The sequence below is a fragment of the Pavona decussata genome, unplaced genomic scaffold (assembly GCF_977016875.1).
Source record: "Pavona decussata unplaced genomic scaffold, jaPavDecu1.1 SCAFFOLD_92, whole genome shotgun sequence".
Lineage (NCBI taxonomy): Eukaryota > Metazoa > Cnidaria > Anthozoa > Scleractinia > Agariciidae > Pavona > Pavona decussata.
In genome coordinates this window covers 341547-366126 of record NW_028145509.1, presented here as the reverse complement: position 1 = coordinate 366126, position 24580 = coordinate 341547, and the positions used below count along the sequence as shown (strand labels likewise).

Genomic DNA, 24580 nt, shown 5'->3' with positions numbered 1-24580 from the left:
AAATTGTGGCGATAAAGAACGTCAACTGGATTATGTAACAAACATACAAACGCCAAAGTTGTTGATGTGTTACGCTTGAAATGTAACATTGCAAAAATGTCGTTTACTGTTTGGTCCTAAATCAGGTAATCTAAAGAAAAGTTTTTACTTAGGGTTTTGATAAGCAATGGCAAAAGCCGTTAGGTGTCTGCAATTACCATCATGTAAATTACCCGGAATTTAGACCCCCCCCCCACCCCCCTCCCCTTTGTGGTCTGACCTCTGGTAAGAGACCACCTCCCGTAAGCGACCACATATCCTTGACATTATGGGTGGTCGCTTACGGGGGGTTCGACTGTATTTTACTCCGTGCCGTATAGCAGTTCAATTAATGGATTAGAGGTGATCACTCTGCGATATTTACAAGACACTGATAGCGGTGTGGAAATTAGGAGTGGTGACTTCCGGAAGTGAATCAAACAGACAATGCACAAAACTCGAGACATAATAATACGTGAAAACAGGAAAAACGTTTTACTGCGCGGGAGAGTGAAACAACATAGTCAATCGCTTAAAAGGAAACATGCTCGACGAGCTTTTATAAAATAGGGCGTACGGCATAAAGGAAGGAAGGAACACTGGGCGAGCCATGGATAACGCTATGAAAATAAACTTTTTATCAGATCTAATGAAAACATGCCAGGTTTCTTTTGTATGTTGATCTAACGTCAAGACTTCAAAGGCAACCGGAGAGCTGCTGGTCTGAAATGAAATCAAAAGCTAACTATGTGAAAAATCTAAACGAAAACTTTCAGTCGACACTGAACTCTAGCTCGCTTTGCTGGCGAGCTGCTTTTGTAAGATACATGCGCAGTACGCGGTTAATTTCGCCATGTCATTACATCATTGATCAGTGAACGCTTTCTGCTGTGATTGGCTTTTGCAAAGTGCAGCGCATTTAAGCTGGTTTTAATTAAAGAGCGATTGAAACCTAGTGTGAACACTTCTTTGTAAGTCAACAACCAGAACGTCTGGGAAAATTCGAAGATGTAGTTTCCTGCGGTGCTGTTTATGTAATATGTGCCAAGTTCGATGAAAGGATATCTGTGAATGAATTGTCTTTTTAACGGTGTGCGCAGTTGCGAGGTTGTTCGTTTAAATTCGATCCATGTAATTCCCAAAGAGAATGAAATATCACTGGAGTTTTACGAAAGTCATGGCGGAAAGTAATATAACTATAAACATTGCATAAAAGCGACAAACCCACGCAATACAGTTTTAAGTATAGTTCAGGCTAGAACAGTGAACCCAGCAGGAAAAAAGACTCCAAATAATCAGACCATTATAATTATTTTCCAGTATAGTTATCGAAAACAGTGAACACAGCATGAAGGAGACACCAAAAAGATCACAGCATTATATTAAGTCGATAATCATTTCGCGTTAAGACAGTTTGGCGCCACCCGAGGAGAAAACTTTTAAACAATTTTGTTCACTTTTACAATGTTTAGTTTTTTGTATATGAGTTCGTGAGCAGCATAAAGATAGGGGTCGCCTTTATAGTTTGCTAAAAAGCATTTGTTTCTGTTCATGGCATTGATCAGCTCTAACATGAAGTGATTATAAATTAAAAAGGCTTTTAACTAAAGACGCCGATTTGAATTAAGAATATAAATAGATCGAGCCTGAGAAACAATGAAGCTGATCGCGTACGCCACTATTCACGAGTCCGAGAAGCCAACGCACAAACAGCCTTTATTACATTATACTCTTGTTACTGGAAAAAGGAATAAAGTTTAGCGAAAACAAGTTTTAATTTTGACCCGCCAGAGAAGCTTATTCAAAGTAAATAAAACATCGGGTTTTCTCGAACTGAATTTTGAAGCGAACTTTTCAAGGTTGTCTCCCAATGTATTTGGATTTTAAAACCGCGAATGAAGCTCTTTCGAGAATCAAACTGATTGCCGTGCAGTGTGCATTCAGTGACTGGTAAGCAATACTCTCTTACTGCTCTGCTTTCGGGCAGTCTTTTAGCCTGTGTAAGAAACACGAATGGTCATCTAAATGAGGGCTACTGGCCAGCAGTGCAAAGTAGTTTTATTAAACGCTCATCAATATCTTTAAATCAATGGAATCAGCCTTCATTGTGACCAAGGCCGTCAATGAGAAGTACTTTCATGTCGTACTGTCGGATGATTTACGAACTGTGGAAACAATGTATTTAACTTTGAACATATCTGAGTTGTAATTATGAGAAGTCAGTTCTTCTGCTGAAGGCTTCTTGTTGTCTTTGTTTCTAGAAAATTGTATCGAACTAGTCAGTAACGCCAAACTACACGCCTTTCAGTTCCGCACTTTTAAGCAAGTATTTGCCCTTCCGAAAACAAAAGGAATTAGTTTTTCAGCGCTGCGAAAGTCTTAGGAGACCTCTTGATAAAGAAAACCCTAGTTTTTTTTTTATCCGAATTTCTGAAGCGGGTAATGTTTTTTCCAAACAGATTTCACAAAAACGAACGGCTGAGAGCCCCTGAGAAAGGGGCAATCTTGACAGTTTGCGGCGTCTTACATGGCTGGTCGAGACGACAAAAGAACGAACAACAGAACAATGCTCCCAGCTCTACAAAACAATGCAGCTGCAGGTTATCAGGGTCCAGTGAAAATAGGCGCTTTTGAAAGGTGCAGGTCCACCGCTGAGGAAATGATATCTTCAATTACTCGTCCAATTTTTGACTGCGGCAATATGAGCGATTTCTAATTCAGTTCTCAGAGCTGACATAGTAGGGCAAGCGAAACATGCCAGCTCGCACTAAAATCGCCTGGATCTGCGCTCAACAATACTCTATACTCAAGGAAATTGAGCTGAGAATACTTGTATGGTGTGTTTGTAAAGCCTCGTTTTGGCGTAGGCCTCGTTTTCATGTAGCATTTGCTCTCGCGTCAGCGCCTTCCGAGTTCTTAAGTTGTTGTTTGCTAATAGAATAAATTTGTTGGATTTCACGACCAGTTCTGCTCGTTTACGGCACGCTTATTAAGGAATAAATCACATCCGTACCAAATTTTAAGCATTTTTTTTTTAATTAAACCATTTTTATAGATTTCAAGACCATTTTTCAGCAGACATTCAACAGGATATATATCGCAATCGGCTAGTACGCATTCAGCTCAATGCCTGGCGGCTTGTAATTGTTCTAAAATGACCCACGTAGCTCAGTCTTGAAAAATGTATCATCATATCTCCCAGCTGGTACACAATCAAGCCAAAAGGATGTCGCATCTGTCTTCTTGCCATACTATCAAAAACAAATCCAATCGCTCGCCGTGGAGTCTAGGAAACGTGGCACAAATCATGACAAATGTGGAGTTCCGGCGCCAGAATTGAATTTGAAATTCCAGTTCTCGCAAACAGGAAATATGGGGCGTAAAAAGGTTGATAGAGAGGAAATCGGCGATGAATCAACAAACGCATGTAGATTTATTTAAAGCGTGCGCCTGATAACGATATCGAATTCATCATTCAATATATACAAGTTATTTTCTGCATACGGAATATGAATTTAATATGAAGCCTTGCTTCATTAAAGCGAGTTGGAACAGGCGCGAGTTTGCGTCAGTCCTTTTTAATGTCTTTTCTCCTGAATCGGAAGACTCAACCATTTGGAATAAAAGTCACCCATCTTGTCTTATTTACATTGTGTATAAATTTCACTGCCTTTTCTCTCTAGTTTCATTCAAACAACGCATCATTCTACAAAAAGAGTGATATCAGTAAAATGATTGTGAGTATTGCTGCAATGGGAATTTGGTTAACACTTTAAAACCTTTTGAACTATTCCCATGTAATGTTAAAATATAAAAGAACACTTTCAACATTAGACGGTAGTTACAATGTATATTTACGTGAAGTTTTGTTACTTTAAAAAGAAAGACTTTTAAAGGAATATGAACCGAGAAAAGTTTGAAAGTCCAAAGCAATCTGGATTTTGGAAATACAGTCTAAAAGAAAAACGATTTCGAAAAAAGCGCATCGTTCAAAAACGACAAAATGCGACGTGGTGGCTTTCTAACACCTCGATTAAAATGACAAATACAGCTTTTATATTTGTTGTCCTCGGCTCTTGGTCTCGCTTATTACGAGCTGTTCAACCCTTGATTCTAATTCAAATGTTTAACCTTCCGCACAACCACACGAACGCGACACGATTGTTAACTCAAAATTATTGTAACCACAGACTGATTCAAACCGTTTTATCGGAAGCACAAATCAGTAAAGTTGTTTAAAACTCCTATTGTGTTTCGTTTCGTTTCCACGGCTCGTTGCTTTCCGAAATGCATTCAACCTAGGAATATTTATGATCTCGGTCGTTATAATTTTTTTCCGAGTATAGGGAAAGAAAAAACGAACTCGGAAATCGCAGCTTCGAGGGTTAGTCGCCGTTGCAAAGCGCGCATCAAAGTTTAGTTCATTAGTAAAGTTTTTGGACTCTCGCTGGTTCTTATTAGGGCAGCTTCCGCAGAGAAACAATAATAATTTCGAAGCAAAACGCAAAAAACGCCAACGTAAACTTCAATCACTTAAACACACGAAAATCTTTGAGCAAACACTCGAAGCGCCACCTCGCTAAGTAAGTTTTCGTTTTAAAAAGTAGATAAGCGTGCATATTGCCTTCGCACGAAACATACACACGGCAACGAAAATCTGTAACCTTCGCGTCAAATTATTACAAACAGCGTGAGTCTTTAAACACTAGTGGGAAATTATTAGGATCGTTTACAAGGGTGTTGTGGGCAGAGCTAGCTAAATTTCCCTGCGAAAAGTCTTGAAAAATCTTCACAGGGCTACCTGCAAGGACGAGGCGATGAAGAACGAGATCAAAATGAAACGCGTGCCTTGCAGGTGTTTTAAGAAAGACATTTGTACTTTACCTGATGGCTTCTGATGGGTTTCCTAGCGGTTGACCAATATTCTTGCTTTTCGAGTTCTTTATACACCGTGAAATTTGCGTCGCCTCCGAGCAGAACTTTTTATCGCGGCTTCGCCCCACAACCTTCAAAAGAAAAGAGTTCGTCTCTAAGGTTTCACCCAAGGTGTGATATAAGAGAAACTGGCTTGCTTTCGTTGCTACAGAAGAAAACGACACGTTCGACCTATTAACGATATGCTGGCTGGTTTGCGCATTAGGCTCGCAATTTTGCTCGAGCTGTCATACAACAAAAGGCCAGTCTTTATCCCCGACGCTCTGGGGTCTTTTCAGATTCGCTCCGGTGAACACAACGTTCAACTCACTTTTCTTATTTAAATGGAGTGTCGTTAAACGTGCGCACACAATGAGCTCTCTTAAGAGCCGTTGATAATAAGAGCGTTTGGTTATGCGTCGGTTCACACACGGAACTGTACCGGTTTTACGCTTTCGTGTGGCTCAACATGGTTAAAACATTTGAACCACGAACAGCGTGGGAAAATCTCGCAAAAACATAAAAACATTGTACTTACCCAGCTATGTTAAACAAGCGATCATTCGTATTTAGTTACATGCGCAAAGTGTACGAAGTCTAAGATCGTTCTTATGAATACTAAATACGGAATCATAATATCGTAAAGCAAGTGCGTTAAGTAGGTCACGTCTAAGAGGTTCAAATATGCTTACAGCTTAAGCGGCAGAATCCGTCAAAGCGGCTATATACAGCTTGTAATTTCACTAGTTCGGAAGTTTATTATTATATATCTTGTCGTTTTAAAACATCAAGCGGAAAAATTCGACAAGTTTTAAAACTTTTACCCACCCCTTGGTTGAGATGTTTCAATTCACCTGTTTTGAGCTTGTTCGTGTTTTCTACAGGTGTTCACGGAACAAAGAGTTCCCGAAAAGGACCGTTTATTCAACTCTACTTGAAACAAAAGACTTGTAACATTGAAAACAGTGAAAGCAGTCGATAAATTGTCAGTACGTGACCGATGCATGTTCGCAAGTCCTGTGATTCGCGTTGAGTCAGTGATAATCCTTCAGTTCACTTAGCGCGGCACGTACATTCAGTCAAAATAACCCGGGGCTGTTAATTTTGAGAAAGAAAACAGTATGTTTCCTTTCAATTTGATTTGAAAATGTTCCATTTATTTGCTCTAAGTGGATGTTTTGAATAAAAGCTCTCGGGTTCAGTTTCTTTTTGTTGGCTTACCACAGTCGTCATCCAGTCAAAAAGCCAATAACCGCACGTGCAATTTAAGGCTCGTGCTTTTTCCGACTTCTCCGCCTCTCAGCTTGTATAGCATATAATGGCTTTTTCCCCTTAAGTAATGGACAAGCAATGTAAAACGTCTTAATATTCTAATATAACGGGAGTCAACAAATTTTGAAAAAATGTACTAATGTTTACTTCTTGCTGAAGCCTGGATTTGCTATAGGTTTGGATTTTGAAACGAAAGCGTGTCGATCGAAAAATATTTCACTCTATCTATTTTCTTATTGTCAAAGTCTTTAGCAAACAAGTATAGATTGCAATTAACGCTTCTTTGAAGAATATTGGTACATGGATGAGACATGCCGCCGTTTAAAAATACCGATTGCTACTTGAAGAAAGCTCTTTAAACGAATGGCTTCACTTATCATTGAGAGTTGACGCGGACAGTTAGCGCTCTCCGGCGTTTGGCGCTGTTTTGGCGTGAAACTCTTGTGTACTCTCGTCAACTCTCAAAAGTGCGCTCTTTGCGATTTGATTCTGGTCAAATTTTCAATCGTATTCGATAAAGTGGACGCTGTCGAGTCTTGTTTGGCACCGAATTTTCGGTGTAATGAACACTCAAGCGCTAGAACGAGTTTGAATCTCAGCAAACTTGCCTTAGCTTAAACAAAGAACAAAGTCGACGAGAGCGTACTGGAAGCAAAACTTTGATTTTTTACGGCTGAGCTCGTGCGCTTACTTTTAACTCTAGTAAACTAGCGCTTACTTTTAACTCTAGTAAACTATCTCTTTGCATGTGAAAAACAAACTCATTTGGTCTAAGGCACCAGCCGAAACTGTGCTATTTCAGCAGTCGATCTCTCTCAAGCGAAATGATGCCAACGGGAGAGGTTTCTCAATTACTGTAAGTGAAACTTGTCGGCTCAAAAACCGTGACGGACCTATACGAAGGCGAAAGACGTCAAACGGCCATTTATGCTAAATTACGTTTGTGACGGTCTGTTGCTGTGGGCTTAAATCTCTCTAGTCGAGGAAGAACTGACGAACTTGTAATTCGAGGAATTTTTCTCGGTTTTAATCATATTTTAGTCATGTTTTCAGTTGAGAAATGAACGTTATGTTGGGCCGTTTTCGTGGATTTGAACTTGTATGCATTCAACACTACGACTCGAACTACATTTAAGTTGTATTCTAAAGTGAACGAACTGAGTGCGTGAAAAAATATCAAATGTAATTCGTCGTTGAAATTGAAGTTAACAGTTTTAATGTTCTTTCCCTGTATAAGCCCTTTAATGAGTTTAAAAGGTTCAATAACACCACAAGAAAGTAACGCTCAATAGCTTTCTTTTCAATGGCAAATACTGCATAAAGAGGATTGTAATAATAATAATAATAATAATAATAATAATAATAATAATAATAATAATAATACAAAGCGAACAGGCCATATATCTTAATATTTTTATTGCATGAATCCATTTTGAGGCCTTATTGCGTAGGATCATTTTAAGAAAACATTAGAAGTTTGGATTTTCTGATAGACACTTTCAAAGCATTTTAGTCCAAAAGTAATTTTAGGCTTTTATAATTTGATTCTTTTTTAGAGCTTTAGTGTATATGATTTTTCTAAGTAAACATTAGGATTTAGGGGTTTGATTGGAAGTTAGTAATTAGTTGTTACGGTTTAGTCTTCGTGAGGTTGGCTACGGTTTGCCGCCAAACTATCGTTTGCTTAGGTTCTGGGCATCCAGAAGTGTACACTGCCTTTATAATAATAATAATATATTTACATGACTCTCATGTGACATTGTGTTTGGCTCCGAAATGCCTGACCAAAACTGGGTTAATTTAAAATCGGCCTTTTTACATGACAGCCATAAATCACAAGAAAAAGATAGGGACAGACTAATTATCCCTTTGAGACAGAAGCGAAAAAACGTTTTGTTCTTGCATTCAGATCATGATGCCTGAATTGTTTAGGTGGGAAACTTAATAAAAATCACGAATCCAGTCATTACATCTTGCGAAATATATACTAAGAAAGAAACAGCTTACAAAATTAACGTGAAAGTTCTGCTCTATAAATTCATCTCTGACAAAGGCCACCGCGTTCGGCTCAATACCGGCTCTTCAGTTTGACGTTTTTTTTTTTTTCCTCATTAGAGAGATTTAAAATCGCGTAAACTTGAGGCAAACGTACGGCAAACATGAGATTCGCGTTTATGTTTTCTTGAAATAAACTAGTACACAGATGAGAATAGTACAAAATAATTCTGAAACTACTCAATTTTGCTGAGAAGCTGAAAATGCATGCAGGGTAAACATGGTCACGTGGTCATTTCTGCCGTTTCCCGTTTGGCATAAACCAGTAATTCTAATAAATCTCTCTGTTATCTTGTTCCGTTGTAATGCATTGATTTCTGTAAGTAGAATTAATGTTGGATATCGTTGACCTTTCGTAGAAGGTAATTGAAGTTACAAAAACACAAAAACTCTATAATTCAGTACTCTCGAAACCCGGTTCGGTAGCCCTAATCAAAGGAAGTTTTTAAAAGTATTTTTTAAAACATGTTACAACTTCGACTCTGATATAAAACCGGGCTTGTTCAAGTAGAAGTACTGTTTATTTTGCCGTGTATATGTTGGTCCTCAGTAACTATTGAGCATGTTTAATTTTTAACGTGATGCCATTCAGATCAGACTTTTACGGAGGTCTCCCCTTGTGTTGGTGTATACAATGTTGTTGAATCTGCAATAGAAACCTAAAATGCGAGCAATCAAATTTGTGAAAGTTATTTTAGCCAGAAATTCCCCGTTATTGCTCTATAATTATAAGACAGTGTTTGCTACACAGCCCAAGGAGGTTCCCCCGAGTTCTGTTTTAAAAAATTTTCTACTGTGTTTCCACTCAACTTTTATGCTGACATACTGCCAAACGAATTTCAGTTGAAATTTGTTCTTTCCCGTTATTTCATTTTGAAAACTGATAGCACGTCATTGTTCTTAGAGTTGCTCTAACTTGGTAACAAAGACGGCGTTACTTCACATATACAACAACTGAATGTCTTCAGATATGCTCTCTTCGTCTTAAGCAGAGAAGAAAGGAGTAAATACAGTTTTGATCTCATGGCCGGTTTTGACTCTTATTGTGTTAACACCCTTTTCACCTCAGTTCAATATCGGCCGATAAATTTAGACTGTTTTTAAAAAAGAGGCCAAAAATTTTGGTTCGAATGCACTTTAGTTTGTGATTGGTAACTTTCGTTAGAAAACTTCAGTAAAAATTTTGTCGAGGATGCCCCTTGATCTAGGAAGTAATAATTCATTCCTAACGCCGTACACCAGCTGCCCTGCTAGCGAAAAGAACTTCCTGATTGGTGTTTTGCAGCTGATGTTTGGTAAGTGCCGACCAAGATTTTTCAAACGTGATAAGAGGTCCTTGAATTAATTCGACCGAGAGTAGAGATGAAATGGGCAGATACAATAGCTTTCCGGGTTTTAGTACTAATACTGATACAACAAAACTGCCCTTATAATGGAAGAATTTAACAATGGCATTTTCAATTTCGGAAGTTCAATCAGTGTAAAAGAGCTGGATTTCTCTACAGTTGAGTAATAAACGATTGTGATTGCAAAAAGTTGAGTCGACTTAACACAATAGCGAAATCGAGTCTACCGGATGTCAAGCTTCCTACTAATTTCAATATCGCAAAAACAAGCTGTAAAAGCCTCGTTGCTGATCTGATATCGGTGATATTGGCTCGGCATGTTTTGCAAACAAAATCATTCTAACTCCCTTCAGCTTAAGAATATTCATAACACGTCGCCTTAAAGGGAATTAAAAAACAGACGCAGTCCTTCTAATCGACTTAACTCTGTAGACCAAATATACCATCTTACCGACAGATTTTTATCCCCGGGAAAATGAAAAGCCGACAAAAAGACAGTTTGAATTGAAGAAAAGAGGTGTACTATTTTGCAGCTAAAGAATCAGTTTTTACAAATGCAACTTTCGGCTACATTTCCTCAATTCCTGGGAGAGATAAGTATTTTGGCCCGACGCGTGAGTCTTTAAGCGTGCATATCAACCTATCAGCTTAGCCTTTTCAAAGAAAAGTAGAAACTTTTGCACGACTAAATTAAAATTCTCACCTTTTCCTTTCTTTCTTCCAACTAATACAGCAAGTGTAAAACAGATATCTTGCATTCGTGAACGCTGCACCTCTGTTCAGATCAACAAACAGCGACTGGAGTAAGCAACGTTACAAACTTTACACAGCGATCAAGAGACAAACAGATTGTCAGTTTCACTCGCACAAAAGAATAATGTTTGCATTTCTATTTTCTTTCAGGAAAACAATCCCGGTAGAAACGCAAAACAAAATGGAATTAATGGGAGACAAAAACGCGCTCTAACCTCAACAATTGCTTCCCATTGTTTTGCAAGTGAGACCTGAAATTAAACAAGCACCAAGACTGTCTTAATGCGCAGTATGTTATATTTTCTCGGCTGTTATATATTTCAAAATGAAAATCTTTTCCCGTCGGCTTGCAGTCATTACTCCCGACAACTGAATCCCCGTCTAAACATTGCATCAAATATCGAACAGGTTAATTAGCTTCGTTCATTATAATTATCGCCACGTGCTTCTTTGTAAACTCCTTATTATCAAGGCAGGTGCGCCATTGTCTTTTCGCCATCTGTTGTTCTCATTCTTTCTTGATCCAATCCACTTTTCTCGCCTCAGAGAATCAATATACCCGCAAAAGACAACTCGCACTTGGCTTTTCGCGGCCGCGTCGCCACGATCTAATTTTCAGGTGGTCGTTTGATTGAATCGCCTCATTTAATGACCTGTTTCCATTAAATGGGCCATGTGCGGAACAAAGCGACAGCTTTGCGTTATTGGTTCTCGTTGCATAAACCGTGGGAACTTTTTGGTCTTACGTTGCTTGCTCGAAAACGTTTGAGCGTTCAATCCCCACGTGTCAGAGACGCTTTTGACCAGTGATAAGGGATCAAGCAAATCAATGAAAAAGATTGATATCGCCGGTGTCTGATTTTAAATCAGATGCAATTGAATTATGGCGCGCTAATGTAGGAAATGACTAAGCGCGCGTGGCTTCGCTTTTCTCAGCCAAACAAATTAGTTTCCTAAATAAACAAGGCGAAAACAAGCTTAGCGCACTGACCTCGAACTCGTTCAAAGTAGGGTACAAGAATTTTGATATTTCATTCTTTCAACAGTGTTAAGACCTCAGGAAAATCAGAACATGAGAGCGAAAATTCTTTCACTCCAAAAATCGAGCCACGAGCCACTGACTTTGTAGATACTTGTTGAGCGTGTGGATGAAAACCTTTCAAACAGAAAGCCATTTATCCTTAGCCTTTTCTTGTAGTGATGTTTGTTTTTAATGCTCTAGGAAATGACAAGTGTCTTTTTTTGTTTTCAGTTTTATTTAATTTTGAGCGCTGTGAGCGAAGTGGCATAATGTTTTCACTGAACGTGCGCCGCGGCACGAGTTTAAAAAAAAACTGAAAAGCGCAAAATCCCTCGTCTGTGACACTTGAATATTGCTCATAGACGCCTTTTTGTTATCCCAGAATTAACTTATGACATGAAAGTGCGCTTCAGATCTCGCCAAAAAACAGAAAACAAACTTGAGAGGACCCACACCGGATTAGCTTATTGTTCCGCGCGTGTATCGAGTCACCCGCGACAGTTCTTGTTTATTTGACGAAAAGTGAGCTCTGGCTGCGATTTCTGATCAAATCCTGTCTTTCCCACGGTTTGTTTATGCTTGGAACAAATGATCAAGCACACGACCATTGTTCGAGCGTTCGTGATCGTGTTTTCGAATGCTTGATCATTTCATCGCACACGTGTGGGTGTCGCTGTGACACGTGTCAGTGATTCGAGTGCTTTTTGTCGTCTTTTGTTGCGCACAATGTTAATATGGCAGGTGTACAGGGATGACTGATCGATTCCCACGGTCTGCGCGTTCTTTTTCAGTCTTGATGAATCAACCTGTTGATTGTATGTGAAAAGGTGTTTCTACACCAGTAGGACTCAGCCTTTTAACAGCGTCCCTCATGTTCTATTATTCATTAGTATAAATCTACTAGTGTTCTATCACGAATGCCGTTCTCTGATTGGCTAAGCTACTCGCTATCTATTCTGTGATAGATAGTGAGTAGCGATTTTCAACAAAATGGCGCCCGCTTCTTCGCGTTTTCGAAGTGTCTGCGATGAGGAAATAGATAATTTACTTGTTTAGTTTTGAACGACTAGTAGATTTATACTAAAACAATTAGATTATTCGCTCTCGATTTCTATGCGTGATAGTTGATTCGGGCTTCGCCCTCATCAACTATCACGCGATAGAAATCTGGAGCTCATAATCTAATTGTTAAATGGCAAGAGTGTGAGATGCGATACTTTTCAATAGCTTATAGTGAAACGGTCACACCTTAGGACCTCGCAATCTTTTGATCTACAGGCTTGTAAGTTAGAACTATTCGCCGGATAGCTTGAATTGAACGGTTATGGTTCAGGATTTGATGCAGAGATGCAAAGTTATAACCAACTTTTTAAGCATAAATGATAAACAGTACCACGAAAAAGGGTTGTTTAACTCGAATGAACGCACTTGAAGATTGTAGCAACGGGCATAAAAGTTACAAAAATGCACCTAGTGCAGTATAATACACATAAACCACAGCAAAGTACTGTTGAATAGCTTTTATACTTTAATGATAAAGCCTTAAGGTTTCATGCAAGCACCAGACGTTTTTAATTCAGTCGGTACTATATACTGCACTTAACATAATCAGATGTTTGACCGAGTACTGTTGAATAGCTTGATTACACCTGTTGATTGTACCTTGTCAATACCACTCTATGGAGGAGGCTGTGGGAGTCATTTTAGAGATTCTCCGTGAACAAAGGCACTATTAAATAGATTGCAACTACTGAAAACTCTCAGAAGAGAATTAAGTAAAATCTAAGACTGAAGTAATTCGCGCTTTGGAAAGTGTTTTTCCTTCATCACTGACCAAGCTGACACTAATTAATGGCGGCCATCTTTGTTGTACCATTTGGAAGTGTGTTCTTGAGCTAACAAAGAGCAATTTAGCTGAACACGAAACACCAGGAACAATACCTCAACGGCCGGAATAAAAATGATAAAAGCACGTGTGACGGTCTGGGTGTTAGCCATTTTCAGGGAGAAAACTAGTTAGGATCATCAGTAAATATATTTTTTTTCTATAAATGCAGATCAACCGAAAGAGGTCGCGTGTTGTGCGAGTGACTCTGTTTCATAGAAGCAGGGGGCAGGTTGATACTGGACTAGCAGCGGACGAAGAAATGATAAAATGGTACGAAAGTTTTCTACTTTCTGTTCTAATCTGGAAACGGAACATAGGCAACAAAAACTCGCACAATTCAATCATAAAAAAAGCACACACCTGGATACATAATTCCCTTAGAAAGTAACTGAAGCAGTTATGGTTTTCTAGAGGGTTTTGTTGGATGCTTGTGCGTAACTGAAAATTCCTATTTGAAGCCACAAGGGAATACAATGTTGGATGAAAGCAATAAAGGAAACGTGAATTGTAATAGGCCGCGGTTCCATCTCTTTTGGTTTGCACTGACTGATTTTGATAACCCTTGCTGCTTGTCGTTCGTTCTTCAACTGTCAATCTGATAGGGTTTTTCACAGTGAACAGTAAGCAATCGAAGTGCGTGTACTTCTTGAGGTGTTCCAGGATTTCTGAATCATGATGTTTTTCGAAAAGTTTACGTTCTAGTTAATTCAAAAATTGTTCGCGAATAGTCAAAATAGATAATTTCAGGTTAAATCGGAGGCGTGAGTGGGATAGCGTGGGGAAGGGGCGGGGGTGGGAAGGGTGGAGGGTTGGGATATTTCCTTTGGAAATTTTTAAATAGACTCTGTAACAGTAGGAGCAGTTTCTGCCGGAAAACTGTTACTTCAATTGCCTTAAAGAAATCGCGTCTAGGGGTCAAAAAGCTAACTCTGTTTAGACCAAGGTTGGACAAGGGACTTTTTACTTGCAAGAAGACGCGATTATTTCAAAAATTGCGTGTAGAATAAAAATCGCCTATTTAGTTTTAGTCGCTCAGGTGAAATGGCAAAACAAATTCGCGAAACGTTTCCATAAGTTGGACTCCTTGCGACAATATACGAGGGCTTCTTGTGTTGCCGTTACCCTGCTAGCAGATCCTTTCTCAACTCCTTCATTAGTGATACTGATAACAAAAGAGATTTAAGATGTTCGTAGCCTGTGAAAGAGGGAATACATGGGTGATTTTTGCCTTGCGCTGGTTACATGAGGAAAAGTTCCTGAAAAGATCGCACCGCTTATCAAGGCAAAGTATAGTAATGGTAAAAATGTTTTGTAAGTACGAAACTGGTCGGCTGAATACCATTTTTTTTACCACTTTTTTTTGTTAAAATGGGTTATATAAACGCGATACAAGCTGTACCTTTTGTTGTGAGGAACCTGAAATGATCCTTCATCTTTTCTGGTCTAGCAGCTGAAAACAACTTTTTTTAAACATCTGGTTTCCTTTTTACAGCAGCTTAAAAAGTCTTCCAAAAAACTATCATCTTAATCAGCTTATTGATTTAGGTTTGATGCCATCCAATGACCTCAAAACAGCTAACTTCATCTTCTTACTTGTAAAATTCTCCATTTGGCTTTGCAGAAGTAAAGAGAGGATCGCAATTTTAGACAGTTTTATGTCATAACTAAACATAATTATAAAGAATCAAACAATGCCTGGGGAGAGCAGAAAATGGGAACCTCTTCAGTTAGAGATTTTATATGTATGTGAACATCTAATCACTCTTAAGTTTTCCTCACTCCCTCCCCCCTCCCTTTCCCACTTCCCTGAAAACATATTTTGCACAATTTAAGTACTGTAAGTACTGTAAATATTATTAGTATTGTAACAGAATTGTAAGTAGTGTGAGGTATTGAAAGTATTGTGAGCATTGCAAGTATTATTAGTATTGTAAATACAGAAGGCTAAGGACAAAATAACTGTGCATTTTACCTTTACGACCGCAACGACGCTTTACAATACACCTGTTTCAACTGAATTTTCAGTCAAAATTTGGTCCTCGAGGGCGCGGCTGCTTGCATGAAGGCGCGTGCCGTGCGTGCAAGTACTCAATCAAGGCACGCAGTATACTGTTTCTGACCAATCAGAACGTGCGCTTTGCATGCGGCAAGAGCAGTGGGTATCTTGGGATATTTCAGAGAGCGGCGTATTTAAGCGCGTAGAACTGGAACTGAGTAAAATTTCAAAATGGCGGCAGTGTAAAGTCGGAGGACGGCCATCGGAGAGAGGAATTAATCGGAGGGAAACAGGGATTCACGGGAAAAGAAATCAGACGGTAAGGTGATAATGTTATTTAAGGGGCGATAATAGTCAGCTTTTGCCCGAGACGACACTACTCGTGAGCTCGTGCTGTATTTTGCGACTGTTCGATCAAGGCGCGCGCTTAATTACCAACAGTCAGGCCATGTGTCTCGCAGCTGTTTCCTAATGAAGGCGAGCCATGTTTTACTTTAACTAACTATTTGGTGCAAGGCCACCAGGCTTATGCCTTACGAGGTATGCGCGAATAACAGAACTGGTTCAATTCAAAGACTATCTCGATCCAAACTTAGTCTTTTCCGCATCGGCAATTTGTAGTTTGAAAGTTGTCAGTCAAAAATGAACAGTTTCTAAACGACTTTAATATTAGTGCAAGAATCCACACAGTTCTCGACCTAAATTTTTACTGACTAGACCTTCTGCTAGTGAGGTGTAAAATTTACTAACCAAAAGGCATCACCTTGAGGCTATTGTTGTAAAGTGCGATAAAACCCACTTTCTTTCTTATTCCTCTTTAATGATCAACGGAATCTGTTTATATTTCTTTTCGTATATATATATTATGGGAGTAGTCCAGTGGCTAGTAATCCTTAAATTTTAGTATAGCCCAAACTTAATATTTACTTGTCCTGGACTACTGCCAAGGTCGAGTACTGCCACATTTGGAAAAAATGTAGTAAGGAAATGTGATCAAAGCGCAAGCAAGTGGTCACGGCAACGAGGACATGGATGTCAGTGGTCATGACACATAAATATGGAGCTTAAGCAACGACGACAGCAACGGCGGGGAAAACGTCACCTGAAAATGTATCTTTATTTCATTTGTGCTACTTCGCAATTATTTCAACTCGCTCAACTTTCACAAAAATGGCGAACTATCCAGGAACCAAAATTGGTATGAGTGGCGTACAAGTTAAGAAAGAAAATGAAAAATTCACCGTCGTGCGTTCGCGTTCTCCACAAAACCTAAATAAGGTCATTTCACGTTGTTGCTTTGCAGAGGACGGCAAAGAAATGTACCAAAATGTAAAACGCTCGTGCAGAACGATTGTTTTTGCTCATTAAACCTATTGTTTTGCGGCACTTGAAACCTACTTTGAGTGTGAAGGGGTAAAACCTACCAACTTGAACTTTACTTAGTGACCATGGAAACTTTCGCAGTTCAAAGAAGCCGAAGTACGCCGCCAAGTATGGCCAACACCACACTTGAGAACGTACTTGACCAATAGGGAAAGGGAAACCAATTGAAAGCCACGTGCTGCGGTGCCAGGAGAGATAAACATTTTGCCGTGAACTAAAATTAATTTTAAAAAAAATCAAAATGGATGGTTGGAGATACGCCTCGCAGTTTGAGGACTCCATGGAACAGTCTTTTTTGTAAGTAAACATAAAAAAGAAGGAAAAGCCGATTTAAACTTACGATCTTGTTGGAATTTCATCTTTACGGACAGCCTGAACCATCGATTTTCAGTTCAGAAGATGTCGCCTGTTCTTTTTGTTTTGTCGCCAAGTACTCGTAAACAATGAAGTACCTATGCATTTCCGGTAATGTTAAAACTCTCTGAGTTAAAATTAAAGACAAAATAAAGAGTAAACAACACAAAACGTTTTTCCGTTGTAAAGGCTTCATGATTTTCCGGCGAGCAGTCGCATTTCTGATTTTACCGCGAAGGATGATTGACAGCTTGCGCTTCAAGTGTATACTTTGTCACCAGGTGTGAAGCCAAGTTTTCTAAAGTGCGACTTGAGATTTTCAAGTGCACTTGAATAAAGTGCTTACTTGAAACTAACTTAGCTTGTAGTGTGAAGCCAACAACTGTCTTTCTTGGAGTTACAGTTGTACGAGTCGAGCTTCCTTTTGATGAAAGGGAGAGTCAAAATACAAACAAGAAGAATACAAAGAAACAACGAACATGAACAAGGTTAGCTGTTTAAAGGGTATATGACACAAAATGTGTTGTCAGCTTCGTATTTCAACTTGTTTTCATTGCGAAGCCCGACCAACGTTAAAACACACAATTCCCTCAAAAAGTATGCTCCGCTCTTGGGAAGGAAAGAAATTCTCCTCGAACCCCCTACCCCCCTCCCCCCCAACTAAAAGTTCCTTTGCATAATACTGACCCACAACTCTGACACAACATGTATTTGGAATAGACCCTTCTCCAAAATAGCGGCCGAAAATTCAAGTAAGTTAAAATTAAAAACGTATACCAGCATTAGAACGAGCACTTTTACTTTAGTAACCCTGCAACGTTTCAGCATATCAGGTGTAATATCAGCTGAGAAAATGTAAGTTGAAAAATGAAAAATTTACGGACGTTTGCATGACTGGGGGTATGACGTATAACCCCAGTTATACAAACGTCTGTAAATTTGTCAAATTTCATCTTACATTTCCTAAGCTGATATAACACCTAATATGCTGAAACTTTGCAAGGTTACTAAAGTAAAGGTGCTCTTTCCAGTGCTGGTATCAGTTTTTCATTAATTCAGTTCAATTTTAACTCATTCAAATCTGTTGCCGCCATTTTGGAGAAGGGTCTATTGCACGGCAACTCGCGTTCAAAGGAAAGTGTTCTCCCGTTTAAGGATTGGAAAAGACGGGTGGCTTCAGTGTCCAATCTCTTCCAATTAGCTAGAGCTTGTCAGAGAGACTAAATGCTGGAAAGATCAAAAACCAACTTTATTTTTCAGCAATATCCACTTAACAACTCAATGGATCCCGACATAATTAAAAAAAATCCCTATCCTATTTACATTTTCATAGATGTTTTAAACAAAAATAGTTAAAATAAATCTTTTGTACTTTATAATTTACAAAGCTGACAACTGTGAAGTCATAAAAACACGCAACGGCTTCACGAATTTTAAAGTAACTCAGTCCAAAATAAAGCTACATTGTTGTTTAAGAGTGTTTCATTGTAAATCATCTACCTTTTCTTCTACTATTTCAGTTAAATCCTAACGACATTCTTTAATGGTGAAGAAATGTTATTATATACCTTATACAATATCAAAGGGTTCAATATAATTCTTCTCCAAAATCACGAGAATTATATAAGGCGAACCGCTGCGAGATTACACTTGGTAGCATGACATCAAACCATAACTTTAAGTATAATTCTTGGAAATTCTGCTAAAAAGAAACCAGCGAAAAAGTTAATGAATGAGTTACATGAGATCAGTTACATGCGATTCCGCTCTTGCGGCCGTAAAAGTTAGATACTGCAAACGGAGCATCTGGAATCTCGGCTTCAAAATCTTCGCATTCAACGTCATTTAACACAACATCGCGTCGATGCGCCGAATTTTTCTGCTGAAAGGCTCGACTGTATTTCAGCGAGCGAGCAAACGATGACCTATGTTCCAGTTCCGGTCTTGACGTGGTTTCTTCCTCGTCCAATGAAACCACTTCCGGTGCATCGTCGTGTAAGCTACTGTCCAGATCACTGATAGTGTTCCTTCTATTCTCGTCCATTCGATTTCTTGGAATATCTCTTAGTTTACTTGCGATATCTCGATTCTGTTCCCGAAGGGTTTTGTTCAAATCGCTGCCTGTGTGGCTTGGTCGCGGAGGAAGCGCTGAGCGCGAACTGACCTCCACATCGTTGCCAAAATCACACACCGCAGTTTCTTCTCGTGCCATTCGCCCCTCAGATCCGCCATTTTGATATCTGTAGTTTCTCTTGCCCTTAAGGAGTTGAAATTCTTTTTTCAGCACCTTTCCAGCTCCACTGTGTTTCTTGAACCGCCTGGATCCGTCAGCCGGAAATCCACTCTCCCCTCCCTGGCTAGTGCGTGGAAACGTCTGTGACGTCGGAGCTGATGACGAAGCCAATTCTATGTTTGGCATGGACATTGACATGTCATTCCAAGCCAGGCTTCTTCTTTCGCTTTGCGTTCTTCCACCTACAGAAGAAATGACACAATTTGGTGAGTGATTTTTCTAGTTTTCAGAGTGCTCAGTTTAGCCCAGAATTGAAATGCTCAGGGTATGTTATTCACTTCGCCCATTTAGCTAAGCTTACGCTTCCTTTGTAGCTAGAAAGGTTAAGCTTAAAAAATTCAAAATTTGGCCTATTCAAACGAAAACTAAGCTTATATATAGGAGTAGAGGGGGTGACGGCAGGGGGGGGGGGGGGAGGGTGCTATTCCGTACAAGTTATTAAGTTGGTTCTAGCCTTTCGATTCACATGTGTGACAATTCAAAATAATGAAAGCGACTGAGCAGTAAGCTTATTTTTCTGTAACCAATCATCTCCCATAAAATTGGATTCCACAATTGATCAATTTGAATTGTATGTATCTCAGTTCTCACTGTCACAATATGATGTTGCAGTTTCGTCCGCACCCCCTCCCCCCCCAACACACACCTTTGCTAAAGGATGGCGGAAATCTGATGCCTCAAATTTTTGTTGACATCCTTTGAAGAGAATCATTTGTTGTGGTGCCATTGAAAAAGGAACAAAAAGGGTCCAGATTTTGGCGGCTCCTTTGAAAAAAAAATCCTATACCCCCTCAAAAAAGACTCGCCATCCTTGAGGGGGGGGGGGGGGGGGGCAGCTGAAAACTGGACTGTCCCAATAATTTGCGATCACATTAAACATACCTTGTTGATCCCATGAACTGGATGTCCTCAGTGGCGGACGTTCTTCAACATATTGACCACTCGGCAGTATAATTCTATATAATAGTGGATGCCACTGAGGGGTACCATATTTGGCACAGCTAGCAAATGGAATGGACAGACAGGCGATCGTTTGCGACTGTATTGTAACTCGATTACGACCACACAGCGTCAGCAGTATGTTGGAAGTGTCAAAGTTCACTTTCCTTAAGTCAGCAGAATCGTAACGGAAGGTTTCATTAAAGGCCGTGGAAATACGAAAGATGGCTACCATGTTTTCTGGTGGGCAAATGACTGTGATAAGAAATCAGAAAAATTAATTAGAATTATTATTGATCCGATTGAACAAAATATAACAGCAAGTTGTAAATATACAGCTATTTCAATTCACGTTGTTGGTTCAAAGCATGAAGCTAAAAGACAAGACCGAAAGTTTATGTGGGATTTTTATGAATAAATTCATCAAAATCAGTCATGCCTGGAGAAAACAATAGGTTCTAATTAGCAGTACAATGACCTGCATGTGCAGGGATGATGTTGATGAAATTATTCATAAAAAATAATCCCACAAAACATTGCGGTCTTGTCTTTTAGCTTAATTTTAATCCGACAACGTTAATTGAAATAGCTGTACACATAAGGTGATAAGCAAGTTCTTTGATAAGGTTGAGCAAGACTTGTTTTGTAAGTGGTTCTAACTTTCGAATCCACTTTAACTGAAACTATGGTTTAAGACAATGAGTAGCCCATATGCTGGTAACTGTAATTAGATAAAATGTAATGGGCGTCTGGTCACTACTGTATATGTCTTCTTAGAAGTACTGCCCAGCAGATATTGAAGTATTTAAGTAAAATTGACACAGGAAATTGTATAATTGATCAAAATACCTTGATCCTGTTCCCTCTTCTTCTTTAATGAGAAGCGAGTTCCTCTCTTTAGAGACGATACTAATCTTTGTCCAGCTCGCTTTCGTGAACGTTTGCCATGGTCATCCCCCTCATCATCCCAGCTCGCAACATTGCTGCTTGAACTTTGACTTCCATCTTTACGCCCCAGCATTAGCAAAGAAGTCTTTTTCTTTGTGGCTTTTTTATGGTCTGGGACAATGTAGGTCTTCAAATAGATATGTGACAGGTTGTGATCTGAAAATGGTTAATAAAATACATTTAGATTTACATGTATAATTTCGATGATTATACACATTTGCAAATGGAACACTTCTTTAACATGAAAGAGGTCTGACTAACACATATATGAATTGAGAGAATTATGAGTTAAATTTTAGGATTACCTGCAGGAAGCTTAACATCTCTTATTTCCCCAATGTGAACAATGAGAGTTTGCCGCTCTCTGTTAAAACTAGCTGACACCTTGATTTCTCCAGGACCTGAAAAATACATTCAAAACATTGACAGGTTAATTTATGCTATTCATAAGTCAAATACTACACTACAGGGAATATTACAACTTAAAACTTTACAGAATAATGTGACTGTCGATGAAGTTCAAACTGCATTTAAAGAAACAATACCTGGTTGTTGCAGATCTCCTGATGATGCAACAAAGCTTTCACTACTAGAGCCTTAAAATAAACAAAGCAAGATTGATTAAGATTTGAATTTTCATAAGTTGAATATAAATACATACTAAGTCAATATTTTTTCTACAACTTCCTTTTAGTGCCCTATAGAAGTTGCTGGATTCTTTGTAGCATAAATTACGCACAGCTGTCATTTATTATATTTGGCCATGCAATTAATCTTTTGTTTTGAGCAATAAAAAGTTATTATAATATTAATTTGCATCAGCTAATTTTATGCCAGGATTGTTTTCATATACAGCAGTGCAAAGGAATCCACCAAGTTTACTTACTAGAAGAGAGACACGTTAACAAAGAAGCAGACATCAGATATGAGGAAACATATTAATGTAAGCTGCACTATCAATAGTTTGGAATTCTATTTACATATTGCATTTTGATCTAAAATAGCAATGAGTAACAAACAAATAACAATGGCCATTTCAACAAGCTCTGTATCACAGGGAATGTAAAAATGACTCTGAAGTGCTTTGCTGAGTTTACGTCCAAAAATTATTAATCAAACACAAGGTTATAAGATGTTTTAATAAAGATATTTCGGAATTCAGAAAATGATCTAATGTAATATTCATTGTTTACGCAAGGGTGTTGGTTACCATTGTTATTAAGTTTACGATAACGACCACCTCAAGGTTTTGTCTCACTGTGTTTCACTTCCTTGTTTTATTGTGAAACTATTAAAAATAATTCCAAATGCCACCATGGTTGTCAATCTGTATTTGCAAAATTAATGATATTATCACAACTTTCCCTCCAGATTTCAAACTTGGAAAAACAAAAGTCAAAACGTCAGCATACCTGAGCTACTAGTCATCATGCTTTCTCTTGAACTCTCTGAGCTTTCCGACCACTGAGGCGATGCCTTCCGCACTTTAAGAACAGGGCTTTGGCTAGATCTGTGGCCATAGAGCTGCAATCGAAAAAGATCAAGACAATACCCTTAACATGGTTGACTGAAAGAAGGTATGCCAAATATATCCAATGACAACATAATGGTAGCAGTTTGTTTCCTTCTTGTGGTGGTGGGGGGGGGGGGGGGGGATGGGCTTGTGTGAACAGACAATAAAGGTTTCTTCTTTAATGTTATATCCAACCTTCAACCCCTATAATAAGCCTTGTACATGCTCATATGTAAGAATACCATCAGCTCTATGGCTTACATCTGGGATCTTGGGCCTTCTCAGATGGCAAAATACAAATGAACCAAACGAAACTGCACCATCAGCTTATTTTAGACCGGAGAAGCTCTGTCGTGATATTTGATGCTGGCCATGAAAATTGGTTTAATAACAGAGTTGAATGCACGCGTAATGCACAGTATTAAAGCGATTGCTTACCTTATGAACTGAACGACCGTCTTCAACTGGACTTGGGCTTAATTTGATCACATCTTCGACTCCTGGAGAAAAAATAATCAACAGAGGTAAGCTTTCCAAAGCTCAACAAGTACACGTAAAGCTTCTTAATGTTGATTCTGTATTGTTAGAAGCTTTAAAATGTTGATCTTTAACACAAATGGGAACTTAGTAATGATGTAATGTTCGACGCAATGATAATGTTAACATGTGTAGTTACATGCACTCAGGTTAAACAAGTAAGTACAACCTTTCTGACGAACTCCGTATTCACAGAAACAAAACGAAAACTGAAACACCACCAAATACGCTGATACGTTGATGTTGGACTCTGTAAGCGAACAGTGACTATATAGGGTGCCATGCAAAGACTCGAAAACAATACGGAATTAGCAGGATTTTCTCTTGTAATCAAGTTACCGAATAAGCTTATATTTCACACAGTACAAGGCTATATTTAACTTCTACAAAACTTCTAATTCGATTGACAAAGGAAACTTACATGAATTTAATACAGACGCCTTATTTCTAGGATGTTACGTCCATCACATGATAACCTCTCTTTTGATGAGGTGACCGAGTATTCGATCGATCGCTCTGTATATGAAGCGATATATGTCTTCTAAACGGGCGAATGACGAAAGAAAGGTACATAGTTGCTCTAAGTTTATCGTTTAGATCAAAATAAACCAATATTGCCAAATGCAATCAAGCAATTTTTGTCTAGATCGAAAACCAATTACAGAACCATCGGCGTATCAAATTGTTTCCATTACAAACAAGATCCTCTTCGAGGTTTTTATCAAACTTTCCATTGGTTTACTCACGTTGCCTTTGCAAAAATTCCCTGCATTCATCGTCAGCATAATTTTGGGGTATTTTTCCTTCAGCATTTCTCAGGTCTAAACGTGCTCCACAGCGAACCAAACTCATCACAACTTCCAAATGACCATTCTTCGCGGCAAGGTGAATAGGCGTACATCTTTGGACGCTCTCTTGAATATTTGGATCTGCTCCGTTCTCTAAAAGCAGGACAACGATATCTAGATAGCCACAAGAAGCCGCTTCGTGTAAAGCAGTCCAGCCATAAGTCCCTAAGGCATCGATGTCTAATCCTTGGTCGCGGAGTGCGGCGCGAACTAGCTTGGCGTTGTGCAACCGAACGGCAACATGCAGTTTAGTTTCTTCCTCCTCCTCGGCGCGTATCGTCATATTTGGCGCAACTTTCTTAAGATTACTGCGATCTGGAAAAAAACTGAAGCAGAATGTTTTGTCGCACGATGTCTTGTCCTCTCACCCGTTGTTTCATTCAAAACCTTTCACCGAAGTCTTGGAGACAGTGCAGGTTGATCGCGTGTTGTTCTAGCAACGAGTAAATATTTACTTCGTGTTTTCTTAGCACTTATGTGATTGGTCGCACCTCTTCTTACC

At 39.0% G+C, this 24580-nt stretch overlaps 2 protein-coding genes across 6 annotated transcripts in view; both read right to left on the bottom strand.

Annotated features, from left to right (window-relative positions):
- The window catches only part of LOC146473684 (uncharacterized), a 37209-nt gene extending 26769 nt beyond the window's left edge, over positions 1–10440 (bottom strand). The window contains exons 1-2 of one of the 5 annotated variants that reach the window (XM_085117723.1): positions 10309–10440; positions 4903–5024 (exon numbers count right to left, since the gene is read on the bottom strand). The gene's annotated coding sequence lies outside the window, so the exon portion shown is untranslated. The other 4 variants (XM_085117722.1, XM_085117724.1, XM_085117726.1 and 1 more) reach the window with 4 other exon arrangements.
- A 7785-nt stretch (positions 10441–18225) lies between these two features.
- LOC146473683 (uncharacterized) lies at positions 18226–24498 on the bottom strand. The gene is made up of 8 exons (XM_085117728.1): positions 23977–24498; positions 23132–23193; positions 22593–22704; positions 21726–21776; positions 21486–21581; positions 21082–21336; positions 20176–20487; positions 18226–19475 (listed from the first exon to the last, which is right to left on the bottom strand). Exons 1-8 carry the CDS (start codon positions 24359–24361, stop codon positions 18748–18750), a joined length of 2001 nt encoding a protein of 666 aa, XP_084973854.1. The 5' UTR covers positions 24362–24498; the 3' UTR covers positions 18226–18747.
- Between the last annotated feature and the right edge of the window lie 82 nt (positions 24499–24580).